We start from the raw sequence: 25,893 nt of genomic DNA on the forward strand, positions 1-25,893 counted from the left end.
GAGATTTCAAGGAACAGGCTTTTGTTTTCCAAATATATGACTGAGATATCGTTGCACCGGCTCCTGCATTCTCATAACTCGGTCATTGTTAAAATGCAGATCCCGGAATTTAGTCACGCGAGAGTTCTGCTATTAACTGTGATCCTGAACTTCGTTCTCTCCTTTCTCAGTGCGGGGGCAACGACGGAGCTTTCGGATATTGGCAAGACATTAGCGAGCGTCCGTAGAGCGGCAAAAATTGTCGTAGGAAGTACGGATAAAGCAGAAAATGCGTCTCGTTGCGTGAGAGACATCAAATTACTTTGGGAAAGTTTTGCCGCTGGAGAAAAATGGGCTCTGCAAAGTGAGTAGTGATAAAATGAATAAAACATATCATTGAAATGATGGCCTCAAGTGGCGAGCTGTTAGATGCAAGTATAAAATTAACTTCTTGCGATCATGCAGTGCTGGACGCATCGTCCAAAATTCAACCTGGTATCCTGAAAGGAAATGTCCACGATTTGGGAATGTACGACGAATGCGAGGAGGTTGGTGTCCGGTACAATCCTTCGAACATCACAGGCCAACACTGTATGATCTCGTTGTTGGTCTCCCCCGAGTTCTTTAGCGATCCTTCAGTAATGTTGTTAATGGAAAGGTTATCTCCACTGGGTCAGAGTGCCGAAAATGCCGTGAGTTTGAGCTCGTCTATTTGTTTGCCTTCGTCCTGTGACGAGGAAGATGTCTTGAGGATCGTCCGACGAATCAGCGATCGAACACCAGAATTTTCAAGGTCAGGAACAAGGATTGCCAAGGTAATATGTTCGCGATCAGCCGAGAATGACTTGACTCTGCCGGAAATTCTGACTATGTGAGTTTAAAAATGGATACTGGTCAGCTGGGACAAAGGTCAGTGTATTACGTTTGACACCGTATTTTCATTTCCTAGATTCTTCGTCACCGTGCTTGTGATTTTCCTGATATTTTGCACCATCTGCGATCATCTGGGGGGAATCGGGAACCATGGTTCGTCTCAAGCGGTAAAGATACTGTCAAAATTTTCGCTCCAAAAAAGTACGCTGGATTTGTTGAATTCAAAAACTACACCGGGCACAATGTCGGCTATTCACGGACTGCGAGTATTAAGCACGTGTTGGGTTGTCCTTGTTCACCGGTGCTTTACCACTGCGATTAGTCCTGTTGCAAACCTGGCTGACTTCTTGGCAGTGAGTATTGCATGGTTAGCTTAAAAACTTACCGTGCGAAGTTCTCCATAATTTTGACAAGCCTTGTTCAATTGATATGAACAACAGAAAGAAGATGCTTATTTCCAGTGGCAGAGTAGATGGTACGCATTGTTCGTTTTCATGATATCTTTTACGGTTGATGTCTCTTTCGTTGTCAGTGGCTTTCTGACGAGTCACCAGCTTCTGAAATCCAACGGTTCATCAGGGAAGAAGTTCAACTTACCCAAGACCTGTTTCCATCGATACATTAGGTGTGTAGAAAAATTACATTCATTACATTGTTGCACCAAGTCTTTCATTATCATTGCTGAGAAGCTTTTACATCTTGCCAATATTCCGCACACATACGCCTTTCGTCGAATCGTCTGATATTCGTTGCAGATTAACACCATGCATCGCGGTTTTGATTCTGTTAACCGCATTCTGTCTTCGTCACGTCGGATCTGGCCCAGTGTGGAAACACTTGATTGGCATCATGGTAGACAGTTGCCGAGAGAATTGGTGGACCAATCTTTTTTACTTGCAGAATGTTATAAATCCACAGAACATGGTGAGCAATTAATTGTAGAAGGTTATACCTTCACAGAGTTCAAAAAATAAAATAAAATAAAAATGTTGAATTGCAGTGTTTACCACACACTTGGCATTTGGCCGCTGACATGCAACTATTTTGGATATCTCGAGTCATCCTGACCGCTTCGTATTACTGGTCAAAACACACCCGCAGAATTCTCAGCTTCTCTCTTTTTGTATCGGTAATTGTGCCACCGGTTCTCTTTGCCATCAACGGTCACACAAGCGCATTCTTGAAAGTCAGAAATAACACGAGGTGAGTGTCATCGACAGCAATCAATAATGTGCACCTACATTGTAACGTGGTTTTTTTTATGGTCGCTACAAACATGTATCCGAACCCCAAGCGGAATCAAAAATTAAACTACTGATACTAATCCTCGATTAATGTTCACCGCATTTTTAGCGTCCCGGAGTTCCGGGAAAACTTCGTCAACGTTTACATGTCCACCGTTCATCGATCATCCGCTTATCTGGTGGGCGTTGTTCTCGGATACGTAATTGCAACGACGAAGCTTCGTCTATCCAAGGTGATGCGACCGAGTATTTGCCGAGGGGCTGCTCACTTTGGAAATCATTGAACCATTTTACAAAAAATCAGATAGGCAATCGCTGGGAATCGCTGGAAATCTCATTGATTCAGGCGTTACGAAAATCGCGAAATCACAAGAAATCGATTCATTTCGGAAATCGATGAACCACGGAATAAGCGAGTGAGCAGCCCCTCGGTATTTGCGCTTCATTCCCACGAGTCTTCCACCAACGATGTTTTTCCGCCTTGTGTTTTAGCTCCAGGTAGCAATCCTCTGGACCGTGGCATGCTCTCTCATGTCACTCTGTGCCATTGCCACTTGGCACCTTTACAGCGATTCCTATGTCTACGACGTGGTCTTCGAATCAGCGTATGCAGCCTTTGCTCGACCTGCATGGGCAATCGCAGTGGCGTGGATAATTTACGCATGCACTCAGGGCTACGGGGGTGAGCATTTACGCAAAATTTGAGATCAATCAAGTCGGCTGATTCACTTTATTTGGTAATGATTTAGGTCCCATCGCGGAGACGCTTTCATGGCCAGGTTTTCTACCTCTGAGTCGACTCTCGTATTGCGTTTATTTGGTCCATCTTGTGATACAGGTTTCGACTGCAGCTGTGACCCGGACTTCGGTAGTGTTTTTGAAGTTTCAAATCGTGAGTACACCTTTGGAATTAAGTAGCGTTCACAACGCTTTTGTATAACTACTGACAATGAACATTGCTTTGCAGTTTCATTTGTTTTGGGGTGATCTGGCGATCTCAATTGGAATGGCCTTTCTGTTCAATATTTTCATTGAAGCCCCGGTGATGGTTCTCGTAAAAAGTTTCAAAGGTTTTCACTGGAGTTGGGACACGTCACGGCTGAACTTTGTGAAAATGATTGGCAAGACATATGCAAGAGGGAAATCTGTGAAATTTGAATGAAATTTATTAACTTCTAACGTTTCATTATCTTCATATAGTTGTCGGACAGTGCGTAGTCATTGTACCAAACAGGTCGATCATAAGAAGTTCCGATGACATCAGCTGCAAATTCAACGGAACGATTAGTCAGTGGACCGTGTCAACAATTTTAAGACATTTTGCTGTACCTATCAATTGTTTACAAATAAATACATAGTCGCTCAAACGTTTCGGTGTGAAATTCAGTAAAATTGATACAGACATTGTATGAAGATTTGCTTACAATAAATAAACGTAATGAAAACTTTGAACTAAATTTATATTCCCTGTGTTCAACCACGCAGATCAATCGACGTTCACGAATTTACATCTCCTCAAAGATGCTGACCAATTATTTGATCTTCCAACTACTTAATTTTCTGCAACTTGTTACTGATTTTAATTAAAGCACAACGAAGATTGTGCAGTTTGCACAGTCAGCCGCTAAGGCTGGCCTCTGGATCATCAATAGGAGGTAAGTCAATTCGAAGCCACAGCTGATAGTGAAGATAAATGAAGGTTACTTTATCGTCTGCAGTCATTTTTCTCAGTAAATCATTAGTCGGGTTCGTTGCCACTGTGAGTCGCTCTTCCTCAAAGTTGCTCAGGCTCTGGCTTATCTGTTCAGTAATTTGTCTCCGATGAGTGAACAAGCTTAGCACGATGATCGTTCCTAAAGTGGACTCTAATGGTCAATTTCTTTTGACCGCTAGTTCGTTTTAAATACAATCGTTACAAGGAGCGACGAGTCACTCTGCTCCGCAATTCTTTAATCTACGTTATGCGTTAGGATGTATGGATATGGTATAAAATGTTTGAATACAAAGTATTCATTATGAAATAGTTCGATAGTTCTCATTTGATCCCATTTATGCCATGGATTCAGCAACGTGAAAAATTTCCGTACTCGCACCTTTAAATAAATTTATCAAAAAAGTCAATTTCCAACATTATTTTTGAATTCAGCATTTTACCATTTTTTCGTGAAAATGAAATATGATTTTGACACTTCGATCCATAATTTTGGAATGGCTGTCTCGACTTTCAAAATTTTCGTATTATTTTTTAACTCAGTTGGTAGACGAGATAACTTCCATTTGTGTACTTTACACATTAATGTAATGTCTGTAGTTTTTAAAATTTCACCTAAATGAAAAGATTTTAACTATTTTTGGCCAGCCTCTTTCACTTTCAGACTAATGTGCGTCGTCTTTTTCTTTCATTTGTCAGCGCACCGATACACGGCACAGTGTCCGAGGACTCTACAAAGTCACTAACATTGACCGTCGATCATCATTTCCAAAAATTTGTAGCCGATAATCATCTTTCCGATGCAATATCCTGTGCATCAAAGTTCATTTTTTCGGCATGGCCGTGTACTCATTAAGTTCCACGTGCCAGGTGGAATTTCGCTGGCGAAAGGCTGAATCAGTTACGGGAATTTCTTGACACGTTTTACATCGATCTTGATCACGATAAAGGCTTTAATCCGTCGGGCCTGCTGTAATCTTATCCAGTCGACACGTGATAGTATCCTTTGGTTTTTACGTAGCATTTTTGTCATATAAAGTATCTCATGGATTTATTGCGCGGTGACATACATTCTACAAAATTAACGTGTTGGAATCCCGTATTTTGTAGTAAATGTTAAAAATTGTCCCAAGTTGATTAATTTAAGATGAAATATTGTCGAGCATTGGATTACTCTGTAATTTGATTTGGAGATTCATCTATGCCAGAAAATAAACGACGGGGTTGTATTCCCGTGATGCGAAAGCCCGAAATTTTTTCAGATTCATGATAAAATCTGAGGAGGCTTGAGTAATCTGCGATTAAAATAATACACTTTGGACTTGACTAATGCATCAAAGGTCGACAAGTCAAGTATCGTTACTAATTCCGAATAATGAATTTCAATACTCGCCAGACGCATTCACAGACGAAACGCTTTTATCGATAAGAGGAAGTGCGATGAGTTGGCCAGAGACATATTATTGTTCACGCGTTGATAAAAATAAGTTATTTACACCTTCGATTAAGAAGGGATCCATGTATAGTAGAATCTCGATCATCTAGGCATCGGTTAATGGGACAGTAGATGATCGGTGCTGGTCATCGATATTGTATAAAAAGAGCGAAGTAAACGACATCATCTGATCAACTCCGAAGAAATACCAGCGTTGCATAAACAAGACTCGATAAGATATTTTTCTCTACAAGGAAAGATCGAGAATACATCCATCGATTGGTAGATAGGTGTTGATGTGTAGATAGGTTTCTATTGTACATCCTGGCACAGTAAAATTGCAAGAAAATTGTAACGAAAGCTTATTGGGATAATCTATTACGCATTACAAAATGTTCCCCCTTGAGTCCCATCCAGTTTGCGTAAGTGATCGAGGTTCTACTGTACATCGTTTTGATATGCGGTCACGTTGTCATCCATTGGCCAGCAGAATGAACGATCGTGCAGGTGTGATGGTGTTTGCAAGATTAACCACGACTACTCGAATACAATATATTGCGGGAATCCGTTGAATGAAATCACATTCGAATGTGATAGATAATAGTCGCTGTTCGGTATTTAATATATTTGCTCTGTTATCGCTGTGTGCATTCTGGACGTATTGTTCACTCGAATCAGACCAATTCAATCTCAGTAGCAAAATGTTTTTAATCCATTGCGGGCATGCGACAGTTTTACTGTTCGCTTTGTTGCAAAGTTTAGCTTCCGCGGTATCGGTGAATGATGCGGAGAACACTAAAGCAGTGCTCCAACAGGCCTTCGACGACTTGCGATCTCCGTTGAGGGATGAAATCATTTCTGCAGTAAGATCGTCCGATTCTACTTGCGAGGAGGAGCTCGCAGCATGGAATCAGGCAATTCAATCCGGTCAGCTGTGGGCGCTGCAAAGTGAGTATGGATAAATTCTCGTCGATGGTTTACAACGGCATAATAAAAAAATTGAGAAATTTTCGGCTTACGATTGTGTTTTTTGGCCAACAGTGTTGGATGCGGCTTCGAAAATTCAGTCGGGAATCCTGAACGGTAACATACGTGACCTCGGGATGTACGGCGAGTGCATCGGGGCCAATGGTCAGTACAATAACGTCACTGTTCAGGGAAAGCATTGCATGATTGCACTTGGTTTGGTGTCCAATACATCCAGCGATACCAGCGACACCAGCGATACGTCCACGGGGATCACGACTTCGTCAATTTGCGTGCCATCGTCTTGCAATGAGACCGATGTTGTGGAGCTTATAAATAGCGTTCTTAATAACACCACGATCATCAGCGACTTAGGACTTACAGTCAATACAGCGAGCTGTACGCCCTTAGAATATGGAGATTTCACCGTCGAAGAAATTTTGACAATGTAAGATACAGCGCCGAAAATTTCACGATAATAGAATCACAGAATGCTTCATTCGATAAATGGCAAATCCTTTTCAGAACATTCTTTTCGACGATTGGAGCGTTCGTCGTGGGGTGCACCATTTGCGATTTCGTGCGAAGATGCGAATATGCTGAAGAGTCTACTTTAATGAACACTCTGGCGAAATTTTCTCTGTACACCAACGCGCTCAATATTTTTAAAATGAAAGTCACTCCTCAAACTCTGCCAGCTATACATGGCATTCGATTCTTGAGCACATGTTGGGTCGTGTTCGGTCATCGTTACGTCACGTCATTGTTGAGGCCGATGGTTAACCTCTTGGATATTCCGGAAGTAAGTGGTAATTTTCAGAGAAACGAGGAGTAAGGGTAACAGTTAATTAAGCAGCCTCCGCGACTGATTAAAAATTCCTCTCCCATACATAACGGAATTGTGTAAGGCTACCTCTTTTTTACTTTCGAGTGACAAATAGCGACATAAGAGATTCAATACTCACTTACAGTGGTTGAATTCGTGGACTTCTCTTTACATCTTATTGGGACCGTTTGCCGTCGACACTTTCTTCGTGGTCAGTGGATTTTTAATGAGTCATCTGCACTTCAAGGCGATACAAGCTGGAAAGAATATCAATTTGCCGATGATGTACCTTCACCGTCACCTTAGGTAGGCCAGAAATTTCACCTCAAAACATGGTGTCACTTACTTATTTTGTAGAACACTGAAAATTTAAAGACGCAAAGATGGTGTTTTCTTGATGCACTCGATGTATTTGAATGAAACCATCGCTGAAATGTTTTTATTGATGAATAATTCATTCAAATAAATCTAGTGCTTGTATCCGAAACTGAGAAACCACCCCATCGAATGCCTACCTTTGGGAGTAGTTTTCATCCCTTTAAACCGTTTGCCCGCCACTTAAAAATATGATTAACTTTTAGTCTTCAATGTTCAACATTTCTACAACATACATGAGCTGCAATGAAATCGCAGGGGGATACCAAACTAATGTTCCTAGTTAGTCTGCCCCGATGTACAGAGTCTGACTGACAAAATCTTCTCGACTTTGCAGATTAACGCCATGCGTCGCCGCGATCGTGTTATTCACTGCTGTTCTGCTCCATCGGACTGCAAACGGTCCCGTATGGAACACGATGACCTTCATCGTACAACCTTGTCGTGACAATTGGTGGGTCAATTTATTGTACGTACAGAACTTCGTACGCAAGGAAGAAATGGTGAGTAAATTTTCGCCTTGCATCAAGCCATACATAGTTAGTTCACCACTGCCACGAGGCTTAGGAACCAATGGCGACGGCATCTTTTGATATCATTTAAACGAAATCGTGCAAAATTCCAGTGCTTGCCTCACACCTGGTACTTGGCTGTTGACATGCAACTCTTCTGGATAACTCCACTAATCTTCTATCCTTTGCAACGCTGGCCAAAAATTGGACTTGGTATTCTCGGAAGCTTTCTTGTGGCCTCTGTGGTTACGCCAGGTGTCGTTCTTGGTGTAAACGGCTACTCCAACGCACTCATCAATTTCGACCTGGGGTAAGCGAGTGCGGCTGGTGGATCATGTCGTTGAGTAGTTTGTGTCGGTTGTTGACAATCGTTTATCTCGCAGACTAGGATCGCTGGACGCCTTCTACAAGTTTTACATACCCACTTACAATCGAGCTTGTGCCTACTTCGTCGGAATCATATTGGGTTACTCCACGATAAATCGGAAAAGGCTGTTCACTCCGGTAACTGAAAGTCATATAAAATTAGACAAATCACTGAATTCTTGAGGTACGTTTTCTCGACTCAATTCATTTGTGATTGATTTGTGTCTTACTTACTTTCAGGTAAGCGCATCAATCGCCTGGGCTGTCGCCGCTGTGCTTCTGATATTTTGCGCCGGTGCTACTCATCATTCCTACAACAGTAATTATGCGTATAATCTGGCGGTGGAAATTTTTTACGCCTTAATATTGCGTCCATGCTGGTCCATCGCCATAGCTTGGATGATTTACGCGTGTACTCACGGCTACGGAGGTGAGTATCCATCAGAATTTTCAACCTTATTATTATGCCAATATATCGGTTTTTAATTAGAAATTATTTACCGAATTTGATTAAAAATATTTCAGGTCCCATCACTCGCTTTTTATCGCTACCATTCTTCCTGCCTCTGAGTCGATTGTCATATTGCATATATCTGGTGCATTTTGTGATTCAATTGGCGAAAAATTCAGCTTCGCAAGTTCCTACCTTATTTTCAAATTTTGACTTGGTAAGTTTGTTGATCTTTTCTTATGGATCGGTCCTTCTTTTACCGATGATATTCAATTTCCTTGCAGTTTAACGAGTACATAAGTGATCTGCTGCTGGCCATCCCGATAGCATTTGTCTTCAGTTTATTTATCGAATCTCCAGTTATAGCATTAGAGAAAATTCTCACAAGTCGTGGTGGGAAACCAGAACCTCTGGGAAAGTTGAAAACTGACAACGAAAAGAAGACTGGGATTCGTAACGATGGGATGGATGAATGCTGATCTCAAAGTTTATAATGCTTAACTCACATCCTTACGTCTTCGTCCCTTTTTTCACCTTGCCTGTATCTTATTTATAATTTAATAAATAAAAGTTATTTCATCTGTACTGCAGTGTCACGTTGGATTCACGTCAAATTCCGTCTAGCGTGAAATAGTGTATATTATATATGTTAATTACATAGAATAATCAGCCAATAACCGAGTAATCAATAAAGCAAATGAATGCAAATGAAAGCAAATGAAGTAACTTGGCACTTCTAATTGGCAGTATATTTCACGTATAGCCAGATGGATCGTCCGGGTCTCTGTTTTCCTGGATCATTGTCGGGTAGAGTTCTGCTCACGTGGAGGTCGCGTACTGAATCAAACTATTTTTTCTTCTATAAATTACGTGAAAGAAATAAGAATTTGTCATTGAGAAACCAGACTCACAATTCGTGTTGATCGGTGTCACAGTTTGTCGAAGGAACCGAGCGGTTATTTTTAATAATGTTGATTCTATTGATTCGAGAGAGTTATTTACGTTATCATGTCGACCGAAGTATATATTGATACAACAACGCTGAAATTTCAGAATACAAATTTTCCAATTATTGTGTTTACAGAGTACACAATTAGGTCATGCTTTTAAATATTTTCCTTCAACGCCACAATGAGTTTTTCTTTTGCTCTACTTTTTATGTTATTTGTAGAGGTCTATTAATCCGATATTAACATTTTTTCCACAATCATTCTGTCTTCAAAATTTTTTACTACGTACCGGACCTCAGTTTTCAGCTTTTCGAAATTACCGATGCATTCATATTGCATTGTTTTCTGTTTATCTTATCCAGCCGATAAGTTGTCAGTCGCAGAGCTCATTTGCCGTATATTTTATTACCTTTTCTCTTTAATATGCCTGAATTTCTTGTATCGTTACGATTCAGAGAACTATTGGTATCTCAGATTATTACAGTAACCATTAAATTACGACGGGAGTCGATAAACGCCGTAGAATTATCCCGTGATCCGTTTGGACCCGACCTTTGAGTCAACTGTCTATCTTTTAATGGGACATCACTCAGGTTTCACAAACAGTTTGACAATCAGTTGCCACAGAATTACGAAAACCGTGACAGTAATATTTATCTTCAATACACTAATTTTGTTGGTGTTGATCACCGAAAGTTTCGACTGCATGAAGAATCGTAATTTTCTTGGAAATATGACTTGAACATAATGGAACGACACCTATCACTTTCCGACAGACAGCTACTCTCGTTCGTCTATTTTTATCTGGTATGATAACACACTAGTAGCTGCATCGAGCAGCGTTTTGAAAATCAAGGCAGGAAGTTGTCGAATATCGTTTTTGGAACAAGTATTTTTACTGCTCAAGTAAACGATTAGCCTCAATTTGATTCCAAATTTTTTTGCTTCCTGTTTCGGGAGGGCGATTGGTAGTTACAACTACCAGATGACACCTGCTGTTACAGTCAATTTTTCAGTTTATCCCCAAATTTTACCTACACTGTAAGTTGTTGGTGAATCAATTTTTAACTTTCGATTCTACAGAATTATGCCAGTAGGGTTTCTATAGAAGGTTAATGTTGCGAACGACATTCGCCGGCAGATAGGCAATTGATGTGACATTTGGCGTGCTTATTGCCTAAAAGATGTCATTATGTTTGCCTATTTTCCGGTAAGTGTCGTTCGCAGCGTTAATCTTCAAGGAATCCTACTGGTAGGTATATATTCCTCACGGAAAAAACCCTTCAACTTGGGTGTAAATTTGCACCCTCAACTTTTTTCTCATGGGAATTTAGCGTGATCTATGAGTTTGGGGTGCGAATTTACACCCAAGTTGAAGGGTTTTTTCCGTGAGGGTAGCAGGCGTCGATACATTTTGGGATCTGGATGAAAAATTGTTGCTGAAATAATCTAGGGAATAAAATTTGTGTGTCTTAAATTGAATTTGGAATTCGCAGTCTCTTTGAGAGTTGAGAATATAATAATGAACGATTGAATCTAAAAACAATTGCAACGATTTTTTACGAGATTTAAGCGCTGGTCGAAGTAACGACCTACTCTTCGATCAGTCATTGATCCATACAAGAGGGTCGAAGAGTTGTGACTCGGCAGAATAGTCGCTCTAAACATACTGAATGTTTATCTAAAGTATTGTCTACTTAAGACGGCTGGTCATCGGGAGGGTCCCCACCCAATGACCTGGTGAAAATGCATTTATGTGCATGAGTGGCTAAAGATAAGCGCAGAATAACAAGCATGGCAGTATACACAATTTCGTTTACTGTTGTATCACTCCGGTATCCGGAAGTCCATGGGGTAAACTTGTGTTACAGATAATGATAATCATATTTTGAGGTGTTCTCATTGCGGACGCGTTGTTCAGTCTTGTTAGGACGGATTCCATTCAGTATCAAAATGTTGTCGTTTCGTGCCGGATGTGCGGCAGTTCTACTGTTCGCTTGTACGCAAAGCCTGGCTTCCGCGTCATTGAAAGACGATGGCAATAATACTATGGATATTATGGAATTTATCGAACAGTTTGGCACGCCCTTAAAAACTCGGTGGATGGCAATGATACCTTCGATTGTAAATTCGTCTGATACTTCTTGCAAGGACGAGTTCACGGCACTGATACAGGCATTCCAATCCACAGAGGAATGGGCGTTCGAAAGTAAGAAAATATTCAACTGTTCTGTAATATATCGAAAGCCAATAGATTCCTGATTGTAGTTACATTTGGCAACGATTCTAAATACGAAAAAATCAGAGTAGTGGTGATTCCAGGGATGAGAGAATCCGCCCTCTCGTCACTTTCTACTCTTTACAGATTAAAACTCGTGTCACATAAATCGCAAAAGCAACTCACCAGTAAATTTGTTTCCCAACAGTATTGGATGCTTCGTCGAAAATTCAGTCAGGAATCATGACGGGAAATATCAGGAATCTCGGGATGTACGACGAGTGCCTTCAAGCCAGCGGCCATTACGATAATATCAGTGTTCGTGGGAAGTATTGCACGGTGAGAATTCGGCAACGTTCCAATGCAATTAGAGCGGCGAAAACTGACATAAATGTGGGCATTATCTCATCAATTTGCGCCCCGTCTTCATGCAGTGAGTTTCAAATTGAAGAGCTCGTAAAGTCCTTCCTCGGAAACACGTCTGAAAACAGTTACGTCGGAATTGAAATTGAGGGGGTCAATTGCGTACAACCAACATCCGCAGATTTCACAACCGGAGAGATTTTGACGATGTGAGCTACCATGTTTAAGAATTATTGAAACGAGTCTTGAACCTTCCACACGACAGACGGTATGAATTATTTTTCAGAATTTTGCTCACTGCAATAGCCCAGTTCATGATCTTCTGCACTATCTGTGATTTCTTGAAACGACGAGGGTATGCAGGCTCGTCTACTCTGATCGACACCTTATCGAAATTCTCACTGTACATCAACGGGCGGGCTTTATTGAGTACCGAAGTAAAGCCCCAGATGATGCCCAGCATCCCGGGTATACGATTTTTGGGCATGTGTTGGATCGTCCTAGGTCATCGTTACGTTAGTACATTACTCAATCCAACAATAAACATCAAGGACATATTTGTAGTAAGTAACGCATCGATTCCGTATCGATAGTAAAACCTGCTTAATGCTATGTTTTCGAGCAAGAAATAGAGGCATGAAAATTCATTAACAACTTATTCACAGTGGATGGATTTGTGGTCCTCTCTGCACGTTCAAATTGCGGTTTTTGTCGTCGACACATTCTTCGTGATTAGCGGATTTTTGTTGGCTTACACATTTTTGAAGTCCATGAAATCGGGAAAGAAATTCAATCTGGCTATGATGTATTTTCACCGTTTTGTAAGGTGAGCTAGAAAAAATTTGAATGGCATATATTACACCTCGACGAAGAAAAATCTTAGCCCGTCGCCCGTTAATTTTCTGGATTCCCGGACCCTTGCTAGATTCTTCATCTGTTCGAAATTTTGTGTTTCTCACTTGACAGATTAACGCCAAGTGTAATGGTGCTCGTATTGTTTTGCGCATTTCTGCTACATCGTATTGCGAACGGTCCGATATGGAACATGATGAACTTCCTGGTGATAACGCCTTGCCAACGGAATTGGTGGCTTACTTTACTCTACGTCCAGAACTTCGTAGACAAGGAAAATATCGTGAGTAACCTCATCGAGTCACGTATGCGAGTATTAATTATTATTGTACGGAAGAAGTGATAGTAACGTATGATTCGACTGCCGCATGGCCTACAGCCTTTACCGCATGACATTTTGTATATGTGAATCAAATTGTACAAAATTGCAGTGCTTGCTACACACTTGGTACCTGGCGGTTGACATGCAACTCTTTTGGATATCCCCAGTTATTGTGTATCCATTGTATCGCTGGCCGAAAGTTGGACTGGGTATACTGGGCAGCTTTCTCGTCATCTCAATAGTTACGCCAGCTGTGATTTTAGGTGTCAATCGTTATTCCAACGGAATTCTGGAGTTCACCGAAAGGTAAACGGCGAGCTAATCAAATGATATATTCTGGTGAACCGGCTTAGTCAACGGGTACGTAATAATGTTGTTTCACAGCGTAATATCGATGGACTACTTCTACAACTACTACATACTCACTTATAATCGAGCCTTCGCCTACTTCGTAGGAATTATGTTGGGCTACGATATGGTGACTAAAAAGCGGAAGCTGACTAAGGTGGTATCGTCATAGCTACGATTGAAAAAGTTCCTTCACTGTGTTTTGTCAAGTTATTTGTCGGCAACTGAAAAGTTACCAATTCTCTGCAGGTTAACGTATCGATCTGCTGGGCCATCAGCTGTATTTTTGTACTATTTTGCGGGTGCGCTACTCATGTCAGCTACAATTCCAATTACCCGTACAGTGTAGCACGGGAAGTTGTGTTCGCTATTTTCATGCGTCCTTTCTGGTCGATTGCTACAGCTTGGTTAATTTATGCATGCACACAGGGCTACGGTGGTAAGTTATACACGCGAAATTCTTTTTTTAAACTAAGCTGAGTATCTACAAATCTTTCAATTTTTTCTCTTTCTGTTTTTAAGTTTAACGTATAAGGATTCTCACCTAAACTGGTGTAACTCAATGGCATATCGATATGATTGAATATTTTTCAGGTTTTCTTAGCAGTTTCTTATCACTGCCGATTTTCCTGCCATTGGGTCGGTTAACGTATAACATTTACTTGGTGCATATGTTGATTCAGTGGGTGAAGAGTTTTTCCACACGGGTACCTGGTGTCTTTTCAGACTTAAGGGTGGTGAGATTTACTTGTTATATATTTTTCGTAACTGTTGCGGAGACTCGATTTTTTCCCGTGCAACGACAATCACCCGATTTCTTTACAGTTCAACGAATTTTGCGGTGACATGGTGGTATCGATAGCATTTGCTTTCATCCTTAGTGTATTCATTGAATCTCCAGTTATTGTATTGGAAAAAATTCTCATGAAGAATAATCAGAAATCAGAACAATCCAGCACTCTCCCGCAAATGTCTGATAATAATGGGAAAGCGAAGGAGGAGGATACGATGCTAAACATGACGGCGGCCTAATCCTTATTATAAAATTTTTCTCTAATCGATCATCCTGGGTGCTTTCCGGCTACTTTACGGGTACTGAAAAATATTTTTTATAAATGAAAATTTACCAGCAATCCATGGTTTTCAAATGTCTAATCGCTCTTCATTTTCGTTTGTTGTATTCATAGCATTATTGAATAGTCCATTGCAGTTTCGCTATCAAAATTTTTTAAGTTTAATTGTCATTCGACAAATGAATAACCAATTCAGGGACAGGACGCAGTAGTGAGTAAAACCACCATCAGACATTATCGGTTTTAATTACATGACCGAGATGATTTAAGAAGAGGTAGACTGTTAAAATTCCACAGCTATATGGTTGATGAAATGGAAAAACCTTGATGTAAGAACAATGATAATAATAATAAAATGTTTTTAATAACCGTACAGTTTTTAATTCTATTAGGTAATAAGTGGAAAGTCGAATATTTCAACGCTTTTATCAACAATCGTAATTTGATAGGCAGAAACAATTGTTACAATTCATTCCAAATCTGCATATACATATACCGCCGAACACGTACGCGCGTTCATATAGGTATAAGCCCGAGGTTATCTGCGTCGACCAAAGGTAAAGGAAACGTTTCTAGTTACAGAATTGCTGGGAATGCAAGGAATCGAAATGAGTTGACGACAGCGGACCGATAGTACCATCTTTTGACGAGTACTGTAATTTTGAATATGCATATATTATATGTATACGTAAGACATGTTGCGTCTAGAACTATCGTATTACTTGTAATTTTCCATCTATTTTCAATGAACGTATTTTTGTTTGCATTGTTTCGCGGTCAATTTCATACTTTGAACCCGATGTGTGGGTATCAATTAGCCGTGGGCTGCACTTAAATTACGTGACGTATTTTAGAAGGTGGAGCGAGGGGTCTCAGTAAAGCGGGTCTTCATCACATAACGCCGTTTCTTGCATTTTCGGCTTTTCTCATAAAAGTTGAATTTATTCAATACTCGGCTCGTATATAGCCATATTCGTTTATCAATAGTTGAGTCTAACGTTCATTTCAAAATTACCCGAATTGTGCTGAGGATGAAGAGAACATAGATAATGTTATGTTTTTAAACCAGTATCAAGTTATCTTTGGAAAGGGGAGGGGTCAACATTATTCAAAAATGACGTTACACATTATATGACCGGCAGCTTTCGTAATTATCACTGTAGAAAACATAAGAATGAACCACATTCCATAAACCCATAAACTCGTGATATAAAAGCGTACGTGATGAAATAGAATCAGTGCAAAGAACGTTGGAGTGAAAATTTTTTCAGAAAAAACTCACGAATTATCACCTCCCTCTTGAGGCTTTATAATGGATCGATGAATCACGTTGTGTGAATTACGAAGAGCGGTGTAAATATTATTATTCAATGTTTTTTAAAAGAAAAATTCACCCCAAAGAAAGATGATGATAGTTCGTTCTATGACGCGATTTGAGAAAATGATAAAAAAAATTCGTCAACTTCAGAGGCTCAAAACTGTATGAATGAATACACGGAAAAATACAACTTATTACGGTCGTAATCGGATTCTTTAACCTTAAGAATATCTAAAACACATGCTTTTAAAAGTAAGTATCCATCTGAGACACTAAAAATATTAAATTACTTTATGACGCTTTCCGGGATTTTTGGTAATTGCGGCACGGTCGCGCTTGACGCCGCTATGACGCCTTGGCACTTAAGTGGTTAACCTAAACATGACGTTTGTTAGCGTATTGATGATGCTTGTGGAAACACTTTAACGAAATTATGTATTTTGACTATAGTTCCACTACAACTTGCGGTTGTACACAACATTTATAAGGAGCTGTGTCGAAAGTTGTGTCATCCCACCAAATTTCAAATTTTAACTACCATTTGCTGTAGTCTGGAATCAACTCTTCCTCAGAACGTACCGATCAGTCTTCCTGAAAACAACTAACTGTGAAGGTGAAATGTTTTCTCATCTTAACTTACTCTTGGCGGTGCTGTTCGTCACTTCGATACAAAGTTCGAGCTTTGCATCTATGGATCATGGTACGGACAAAAGTAGGGTATGGGTTAAAAGGATTGTTACCTCTTCACGACGGCCATGGATAGAAGGTTTCAAATCAGTTGTCCAAACCTCTGAGTCTTCCTGTGCGGATGAAGTCGCGGTGTTGATAAAAGCCATCGAATCCGGCCAAGAATGGGCTTTGCAAAGTAAGAAACAAACCAATTGTGAATGTCAGGTATGAAGAATGCTCCGTTATCGTAATAGCAAACGATCTTGTTTCTTTACAAGTTGAGGTTCGCCTCATAAAAAATGTATGCACCTATGTATAATTATGCATTTAATAGTGATTCTGTTCCCTATAATAGTGCTGGATGCCTCGTCGAGTTTTCAGTCGGGACTTATGAGAGGAAACTTCAGAGATGTCGGAATGTACGACGAGTGTGTCGAAGTCAATGAGCGATACAACAACTTCAGTATCCGGGGTAAGCACTGCACGGTTTCGCTCGGTTCGATGTCTCCCACGTCACCTGCGCTTGATGGTATGGATTATCTTCGTATTTTCTCATCGCTTTGTGTTCCATCGGCGTGCAATGAGACTCATGTTGAGCAAATAATTAATGCCACCATCATGAACACACCGGCTATCAGCGATCTAGAATTTGAAGTTAGTAAAGCGTCCTGTGCGCAAGTGGGATCTGATGATTTGAATGCTGGAGAAATTTACACGATGTGAGTTGACTTTTGACATAGATTTTTGAAACCAGTCCGATTTGACTATGAAAGAAAACGGTGCATTGGTTTCAGAATTTTTTTCTCGGCTGTTGTCGTGTTCATGATTGCTTGTACCATCTGTGACATTGCGAGAAGACTTAGGCCGACAAAAGCATCTAGTTCATTGGATTCTTTGGCGAAATTCTCCCTCTATACCAATGCACTCGCTGTGTTAAGCACGAAAGTTAAACCTGATACGCTGAGATCGGTCCAAGGTCTCAGAGTTCTAAGTATGTGCTGGGTTATACTGGGTCATGGATTCCTTACTTTATTCATCAGGCTGGTTGTCAATGTATTCGAAATCGACGAAGTAAGTTGAACTGTACACTCAATGTAATAGTGACCACAATTGCTCTAATCATCGAAGGCTACTTTGTCGGCAAAGTGATGCGAAAAAAGTACCTTCATTATCATCCCAATAGAGTTCGCTGTCCGGAAGTGATCACAACGTGGAATACTCTTCAAAATGTGCGATTTGCATTATAGTAGAGATGATTATTAATGCGTAAATAAGTTTACTCAAAGAATACAAATCATCTACCGTCAGTCCAAGCAAGTCAATAATATTGTCACAATCGATCCGCAGTGGTTGAATTCATGGACATCTTTGTACATTGAGGCGGCGCCATTTGCTGTCGACACCTTCTTTCTAGTGAGCGGATTTTTCACAGCTTACTTGCTACTTAAAGCGATGAAATCGGGAAGGCGAATTAATTGGCCAATGCTCTACCTTCGTCGTTACATCAGGTGAGTTTTGAAAACGTTGATTTAAAATTATGGAGTTCAGCTTACACCGTATATATTGCAATGTACTCTTTTGTTCCACAATTCATTCAGGCGTAACGTTCAACATTGCATGTAGTCAGGAGCTATAGATGGGAAATTTTTATGTTTTTCATAGACTCACGACATCCTTAGCGGTCGTTATGTTGTTCGTTTCGTTACTTGCACATCGCGTTGCCAACGGCCCTCTATGGAACACTTTGCTTAATACAGGCATACAAACTTGCCAAGAAAATTGGTGGGTCAATTTATTGTACCTTCAAAACTTGGTGAATGTGGAACGATCGGTAAGTACAGCTCCCCGCTTTTACTAAATCGAATATATTGTTAGATTTGTTGCGTTGAGAGGTCTTATGAAGTGAGAAAGTGTTGATAAACCTTTCAACACGCGTATCCAAAAACGTATATGAGACACCGTGAAAAGCGTGGATGTCACTCATCAATGTCAATGTGTCTTTTGATCGCGTACAAAGCAAAAGTAGTCCTGGTCCATTGTAATAAATCTGATTACCTCGTGTCTATGGGGTTATGAAAAATTACAGTGTTTACTGCACACCTGGTATTTGGCTGCCGACATGCAACTCTTTTGGATATCTCCAATTATTGTATATCCACTTCATCGCTGGCCAAAATATGGAATCCGAATACTTGGTTTCTTCCTTCTTGCCTCGATTGTCACACCACCCGTTGTTCTAGCTCTCAACGGTTACTCTAATAGAATATGCACCATGCGCGTGGATCTGGGGTAAGTGAATGCCAATGAAATACGTTGTTCACTGAAAAGCAGATGATCATCATAATTATTTGCACATCAGAAAAGCGGTCGTGAATGACTTTTACAAGTTCTACATGCCGACTTACAACCGAGCCGGCGCCTACTTCGTAGGAATGCTTTTGGGTTACGACGTAGTGAATAAGAAGAGGCAGTTAACGAAGGTATTTTAGAAAAAGTTTTCACACGATGATAAACTTTGATCATATTTTGACGATCAAGCGATCGATTACGGTCGAAATATTTTCGGATTTTCAGGTGAACGTATCGATCAACTGGCTTATAACCTTTGTTCTTCTCCTATTTTGCGCGTGCGCTACTCATCTTAACTACAGTGATAATTTCGCATATAACCGCGTATTGGAAGCTGTATTCGCCCTGACGTTACGTCCATGCTGGTCGATTGCCATGGCTTGGGTCATTTATGCATGTACTCACGGATATGGAGGCAAGCATCCATTTCATTGCTCGATCGAAATGTCTGCGCTAAAGTACAGAACACCGTAAAGTCTTTGTCTGACTCTATTAAGGAAGTACAATTCATTGATCAGACGTAAGACTTTGTTGACAATGTTTCAGGTTTCGTAAACAGATTTTTGTCCTTGCCGCTCTTCTTGCCTCTTAGTCGGTTATCATATTCCACATATTTGCTGCATTTTTTGATTCAATCTGGAAGGAATGCTGTCGCACGGACTCCAGTGGCGTTTTCAAATTCTTTAATTGTAAGTTTTTCTTTTGAATTTCTGTTTTTTCAATCTGGACATTTGTAATTCAACCCATCTGTTTGCAGTTTTATGATTATTTTGCTGATTTGGCGCTTTCACTCATCGTGGGTTTTATCTTCACCTTATTCTTCGAATCTCCGATGGTTGTGCTGGAGAAAATGTTCGTTAAAACCAAATCAGAGTCTAACCGAGTTACCCTGGTACAAGGTACGAACAAGGAACTGCAGGTCAACGAAGCAGGAATTCTAAAAGAATCGACAAAGGAGGACTGATGTGCCGTTGTCTGTCTAGTGTTATATTTTTGGAAACATTATTTTGACAATTGTTAGTATTAAACAATAGTTCTACACACCCTAGTTGTAGTTCTATCCAATTTCAATTTTTCCGTGTTCAAAAAATGTTATGACATATAAGTATCTGTATCTGTACATGAATACGCGAGTAGGGATTATTTGTACTAATAAGAATTATCCATTAACTTGAAATTTACGCATCGAGCCGATCATGGTTATAGTGAGCCTTTACGGACCGCGTCAAAATTTTTGACCGCTTTGTTCTTCAGTGTTCGATGTTGAAAGTCATTGGCGCCTAACATTCGCATACTAATCTGTAAGTGCACGACAATCGGTTAGTCACAATATTCGTATACCACATAAAGAATACTTTTCATTAATTGCTAATACACTGTGAGAATGCAGAGAGATTACAATAGTACAAGAATATTTTAACGATCTTACACACTGGGTGGAATAAACAGCAGTAATAGATACCGGCACGGGATTATCGTCAGTGTTTAATAGTTGTGATATGACGCACTTTGCCCAGAATTATTTGTGATCTGTTAAAACTTTATTACACGTACGGATCGAATGTCCGTCGTATGCTAACAGTTATAAATAAAGAAAATAACCACATGTCGTGAACTACGTCCGAGGTTGCAGAGTATGAACCCGCTGATAGGTAACACGGAACGTACGTTATTTTTTTCGAACCATACGTTGTAATGACGATAAAATCTGGTATTTTAACGATGAATGGATAGTTTGTTTGCATTGCGATGTAGGAAGTAGAAGTAGTAGCGATATAGGAAATCAGAATGATCTAACGTCACTGGTGTCAATCCGACGTCGATTTAGCATCGTATTAAACTAGTATCGTAACGTGCACATTTACAGAATAAAGATTCGGGAATATTATGACTAACATGTATGGGTAACGAAGCAGTGACTGGAGAATGTGATACAATAGGCATGTATCATCATCTACAATTACCTGAAGCTCGTTTATACCAGCGGCGTGCAAAATATTATGTACTATAATTATAATCATATAATCTGACTGTGGCTATCGCTTAAGCATGCACTGATTTTTTCACGTTTTCCCGATATCGTGTCGTTGGAAAGGCATGGGGACTGTTCTGAATTATAGAAGCGTTTATACGCGTATGCATTTATGTAAATTTTAATGTAATGGGCAGATCGTTTAAGGTCCAAAATTCAAGATGAAATCTATTCTCAGCTGTATTGTATCAGGTATTAACAAAAGAAAAAAAAAATAGTAAAGTATAACGATCGCCGTTACATGGTATCTGTATAACTACTTAATTGAAGTAAAAATATTCGCTCGTATACACTGTTAGGTCCTCTTGTTGTCACAAAAAAGGTAATTGAACAGAAGAGCTTTCATTGGCTGTTTCTCACCAAGCATGTTCTCGGTGGGAATGTTCTCCGATAACCAAGTCGTGGGGATCCGAACAGGACTATAACATTCACTCGCGAAGTGTCATTCCGTCTTAGTGACTCCAGTCAACTACACAATTGCACAATGTTCTTCTTTCGCAATGAACACTTAGCAGTATTAATTTGTGCTTTGACGGAAAGTTTGGTTTTCGCGTCTTTGAAAAATGATACAATAAAAATCGGAACATCGTCTACAAATATCGTTCCTTATTTACCAATGCGGTGGAAAGAAGAGATCAAATTGGCTGTACAATCGTCCGAATCTACCTGCGCGGCGAAAATTCTTGCTGTAATTCAGGCGGTCGAATCCGGCCAGACATGGGCCGTGCAAAGTAAGAGTGTACTAAATTATCATTGCAAGAGAGTTTCTATGAGCTTATGTAGGATTCGAATAGATGATTGGAGAAAAGTTAAGACATAGAATCATAAAAATGAATTTCAAATGAAGGAATCGATATATCGTTTGACGTCTTTCGAGTGAACATTGATCAAACGTGAATTGCTGAATCCAGCAGAAATGAAACATTTTTTGACATGTTATCTACATATTCCAGTATTTCAGTAATTTTACTAGCATGATACGCAAATATTTACTGTTCGGCGCTATTTTTTAATTATTACTGATGTATAGTCTCGACAAATTTTCGACGCTGACGTGGATTTTAAAAACACACGTTAACTTGTTAATTTCATCAATGCAAATTTACGTACTCTGTTGGGATGTTGTGATCGGATTGCAGTGCTAGATGCCTCGTCAGGATTTGTAAGAGGTAACATTCTGGATCTCGGAACGTACGATGAATGCATCGAAGTCAATGGACAATCCGACAACGTCAGTATTCGAGGGAAGCTGTGCATGGTGTCGTTTATGTCGATCTTTCGCACACTTACACCTGCAATCAGTCGAGTTAATGATCGCATTTTCTCATCAGTTTGTTTTCCATCCTCTTGCAATGAGACGCAAGTTGAGCAGATCATGAATGCCGCCCTCGGGAACATACCGGTACTAAGCGATCTTGGATTCAGCGCTACCGAAGCATTGTGCGCACGAGAGGAAGTCGAAGGTTTCTCCGTTGGAACATTATCGACGATGTGAGTTTACACGGCGAATACGGTTCCAAGGTAACCCCGTGTACACTAGAAAATAACCAGTAAATGAATTTCAGAATGTTCGTAGTGGCAGTTGGCGTATTTTTGATATTCTGCACTGTCTGCGATTTCGTGAGGAGACGTAGACCAGCAGAAGCATCTTCTGTGATGATTAAATTCTCGAAATTCTCCTTCTATACAAATATACTTGAAATGTTCGTCACAAAAGAGCTACCGGCGATCGAAGGTATGAGAGTTTTGAGCATGTGCTGGATTGTCGTGCATCATCAGTCCTTCATGTTTCTTCTGATACCGACGGTCAATCGGGCGGACGTGGATAAAGTAAGTTGTACAATTCATCTCATTGTGAGAACCGGATGATATCTTGTCTGCATTATGATGCGATCTTAGTTTAGAATACTCTTAGAAGTCTACGGCCTACGTTATATCCGACAAACTTCACCCCTTTACTTACCGGGTAACACTGACGTGTAGGATGGAGACAGTCGAGTAAATAATTTGTAGTTAGACCAATCGGTAACGAATCGTTTACAGCTTAATCATGTATAATAATCTTCAGTGGTACAATTCATGGACATCTCTTTACATCGAGGCGGCGCCATTCGCTGTCGACACTTTCTTTCTACTGAGCGGATTTTTGATGGCTTACTCGTTTTTCCTAGCAAGAAAATCGGGAAAACCTATTAATTGGAGGAGGTTTTACCTTCATCGCTATCTCAGGTCAGTTTTCAAAACTCCATAACACTTTATCAGATTCCCGATCCAAACTCGATTCAGCCTACCGCTTTGAATCTAGCTGGGCTGTACAGACCATGAACCTCCATAAATCGCTCATTCGGTATATATGATTTATTTTCTCTTACAGATTAACCCCATCTTTGGCTTTCGTCATGTTGATTTCCTCGTTTCTTGCACGTTGGAATGGAAACGGTATCATCGGGGGCTCGTTTGTGGCTAGAAGCGTAGAGAATTGCCATGAAAATTGGTGGGTCAATTTGCTGTACCTTCAGAATTTTGTGAATAAAGAGAGGATGGTGAGTAAATTTGCGTGTTCCCCGAATCAAACACTCACTGCATTTCAATTTTGTAACAATTGATCGCTTTCACTTGACACATAATAATACACGCGACCAACAAACGTCTAGAAGATCCTTCGAAGAATGTACCCGTCACGATTCTTTTATTAACGGAAACGACCACTGGCTGAGAAAAGTCGCACGCACATCGGCAAAGTGTTTGTTTTCACAACGATACCGAAATTTGCTCCCCTGTGGCCAGATTTTCTCACACACATTTCCAGCCACGGCAAGATTTTCTCTTCACGGTCAATTAATTTTTCTTCAAATTGACGGACTCTTCCCTCGTATCGCTGTTGTTTGAATACCGAAATCTACTCAACTACTCACTTCTGGTCATCACCGTGTCTAGAACTCGACTGAAAAATCTGAAACCCAGCGCGCGTCGTTGCTGCCCGATTGTGGCGCCCGATTCCAGTGGCTAATTCAAGAAATTTTTGTCTGACAACACAGGGTCCGTTACTCTTACACCCCTCCCACATAATTTAACTCAAATCTCTATCCTTAGGTACCGTAACAAACATATTTTCATTTTCTGATTTTATCTAAGCGTTTTTTCCTGTGTATTAACATGGACCTGAACATAAATTTTTACATTTTTTTTTTGTTTTTAATAAAGTTGATTTTCATTAGTTAGTGACAGTATCATTTTCACGTATTCGAATATATTTGAACCTTTGAAGATCGTGGAATTGTGTGAAATTTCAGTGCCTCATACATAGCTGGTACTTGGCTGCAGAAATGCAACTGTTTTGGATATCTTCGATTATCATGTATTCGCTTCATCGCTGGCCAAAATACGGACTCCGTCTACTTGGCTGCTTCCTCGTAATCTCTGTTGCTATACCACCTGTCGTTTTAGCTACCAGCAGCTACTCTAATAGACTTTCTGCTTTGCGCGTTGAACAAGGGTCAGTCAATACTGTAATATATACAATATCAGAATAGTTTGTTGAACAAACAGCAAAATCGTTATCGTCAATATTTTCTATTACAGGAAAATTATATCGGAAAATTTATTTGACTTCTACATGCCTACTTACAATAGAGGTTTTCCTTACTTTCTGGGAGTCCTTTTGGGTTACGACGTCGCGAATACAAAAAGGCAGCTGACAAAGGTTATTCAGATGATTTTTCTGGAGATTATCAATTACATCCGTACTCGATTAGCGTTCGAGTCTTACTCGTTAAAAATGTTTGCGTTTCAGGTGAACGCAGCGATCAGTTGGATCATAGCTTGTGTTCTTATGCTACTTTGCGTAGGGTCTACTCACTATATCTACAACACTGATATTGGGTACAACCTTGCATTGGAAACTGTGTATGCTCTTACGTCACGTCCGTTCTGGTCGATTGCCGTTGCCTGGATCGTTTACGCGTGTACTCAGGGTTACGGAGGTAAGTAGATTCAATTACTTGATTGGAAATCGCATGACACCGTGAATCCCTTACAATGCTTCTTTATCACGCAGGCGAATGGGAATCTAATAGCGAGCACGTAAATTTGCTGAAATTTCAGGACCCGTTACCGGTTTCTTGTCTTCGCCATTTTTCCAGCCACTAAGTCGGATCTCATATTCAATTTATTTGATACACGTTGGGATTCAAGTGATGAGGCTGACGCATGAAATAACCCTTGACTTTGTTGCCAACTCAACAATCGTGAGTTGAAAAGAAACCCATTTATTCATTCATTTATTCAACTTGCACCCAAACATAACAACCGAACTTGTTGCAGATTGAAGCTTATTTAACTAATATGGTGATGTCAATAGGGGTGGGGTTTTTCGTATACCTATGTTTCGAAGCCCCAGCTGCGGTGCTGGAAAATATTTTCACCAATCGCGTATTAGGATCAAACCAAGCCATACCAACGGAAGGGTTTGACAAGAAGACAAGGATTTCAAATGAGGCTACAAAAGACAAGTGATATACTACATTCTTCAGTTTCCACCGTTGTTATACTACTATGGAATATTATTCAGATATTTGCTGCTGTTAAAATATTTCAATCGAATTTCGTTATTCTTTACTCATCTATCGTTGTTTACGAACAATAAAGAGAATCACAAGAAA

General features: G+C 40.1%; 4 protein-coding genes across 6 annotated transcripts; all 4 read left to right on the forward strand.

The window, feature by feature from the left end:
* The first annotated feature begins 8 nt into the window (after positions 1 to 8).
* LOC124221599 (uncharacterized) lies at positions 9 to 9,413 on the forward strand. The gene is made up of 21 exons (XM_046631781.2): positions 9 to 343; positions 445 to 850; positions 929 to 1,205; positions 1,293 to 1,477; positions 1,608 to 1,776; positions 1,853 to 2,055; positions 2,206 to 2,329; positions 2,589 to 2,778; positions 2,846 to 2,988; positions 3,064 to 3,251; positions 3,686 to 3,751; positions 5,832 to 6,190; positions 6,284 to 6,656; positions 6,734 to 7,010; positions 7,180 to 7,340; positions 7,747 to 7,912; positions 8,035 to 8,231; positions 8,305 to 8,425; positions 8,528 to 8,717; positions 8,813 to 8,955; positions 9,023 to 9,413. The coding sequence occupies exons 1-21, from the start codon at positions 37 to 39 to the stop codon at positions 9,215 to 9,217; spliced, it is 4,440 nt and encodes a 1,479-aa protein (XP_046487737.1). The 5' UTR covers positions 9 to 36; the 3' UTR covers positions 9,218 to 9,413.
* A 2,228-nt stretch (positions 9,414 to 11,641) lies between these two features.
* Positions 11,642 to 14,823, forward strand: LOC124221600 (nose resistant to fluoxetine protein 6-like). Its single transcript, XM_046631782.1, has 8 exons — positions 11,642 to 11,897; positions 12,115 to 12,478; positions 12,556 to 12,832; positions 12,935 to 13,095; positions 13,236 to 13,404; positions 13,553 to 13,749; positions 13,828 to 13,951; positions 14,617 to 14,823. The coding sequence occupies exons 1-8, from the start codon at positions 11,642 to 11,644 to the stop codon at positions 14,821 to 14,823; spliced, it is 1,755 nt and encodes a 584-aa protein (XP_046487738.1).
* Positions 14,824 to 16,698: 1,875 nt separating this feature from the next.
* Positions 16,699 to 21,522, forward strand: LOC124221342 (nose resistant to fluoxetine protein 6-like). The gene is made up of 10 exons (XM_046631252.2): positions 16,699 to 17,047; positions 17,207 to 17,570; positions 17,646 to 17,922; positions 18,199 to 18,359; positions 18,514 to 18,682; positions 18,938 to 19,140; positions 19,211 to 19,331; positions 19,426 to 19,615; positions 19,747 to 19,889; positions 19,958 to 21,522. The coding sequence occupies exons 1-10, from the start codon at positions 16,801 to 16,803 to the stop codon at positions 20,162 to 20,164; spliced, it is 2,082 nt and encodes a 693-aa protein (XP_046487208.1). The 5' UTR covers positions 16,699 to 16,800; the 3' UTR covers positions 20,165 to 21,522.
* A 103-nt stretch (positions 21,523 to 21,625) lies between these two features.
* Positions 21,626 to 25,893, forward strand: LOC124221343 (nose resistant to fluoxetine protein 6-like). Of its 3 annotated transcripts, XM_046631256.2 has the most exons (11): positions 21,823 to 21,963; positions 22,372 to 22,463; positions 22,564 to 22,723; positions 22,798 to 23,062; positions 23,301 to 23,461; positions 23,607 to 23,775; positions 24,526 to 24,728; positions 24,815 to 24,935; positions 25,026 to 25,215; positions 25,337 to 25,479; positions 25,556 to 25,893. In XM_046631256.2, exons 2-11 carry the CDS (start codon positions 22,433 to 22,435, stop codon positions 25,745 to 25,747), a joined length of 1,635 nt encoding a protein of 544 aa, XP_046487212.1. In that variant the 5' UTR covers positions 21,823 to 21,963; positions 22,372 to 22,432; the 3' UTR covers positions 25,748 to 25,893. The 3 variants fall into 3 exon arrangements, with proteins under 3 accessions (XP_046487211.1, XP_046487209.1, XP_046487212.1); XM_046631253.2 differs by having other exon boundaries at positions 21,663 to 21,963; positions 22,372 to 22,723; XM_046631255.2 differs by lacking the exons at positions 24,526 to 24,728; positions 24,815 to 24,935 and having other exon boundaries at positions 21,626 to 21,963; positions 22,372 to 22,723.

This window comes from Neodiprion pinetum, chromosome 6, assembly GCF_021155775.2.
Source record: "Neodiprion pinetum isolate iyNeoPine1 chromosome 6, iyNeoPine1.2, whole genome shotgun sequence".
NCBI lineage: Eukaryota > Metazoa > Arthropoda > Insecta > Hymenoptera > Diprionidae > Neodiprion > Neodiprion pinetum.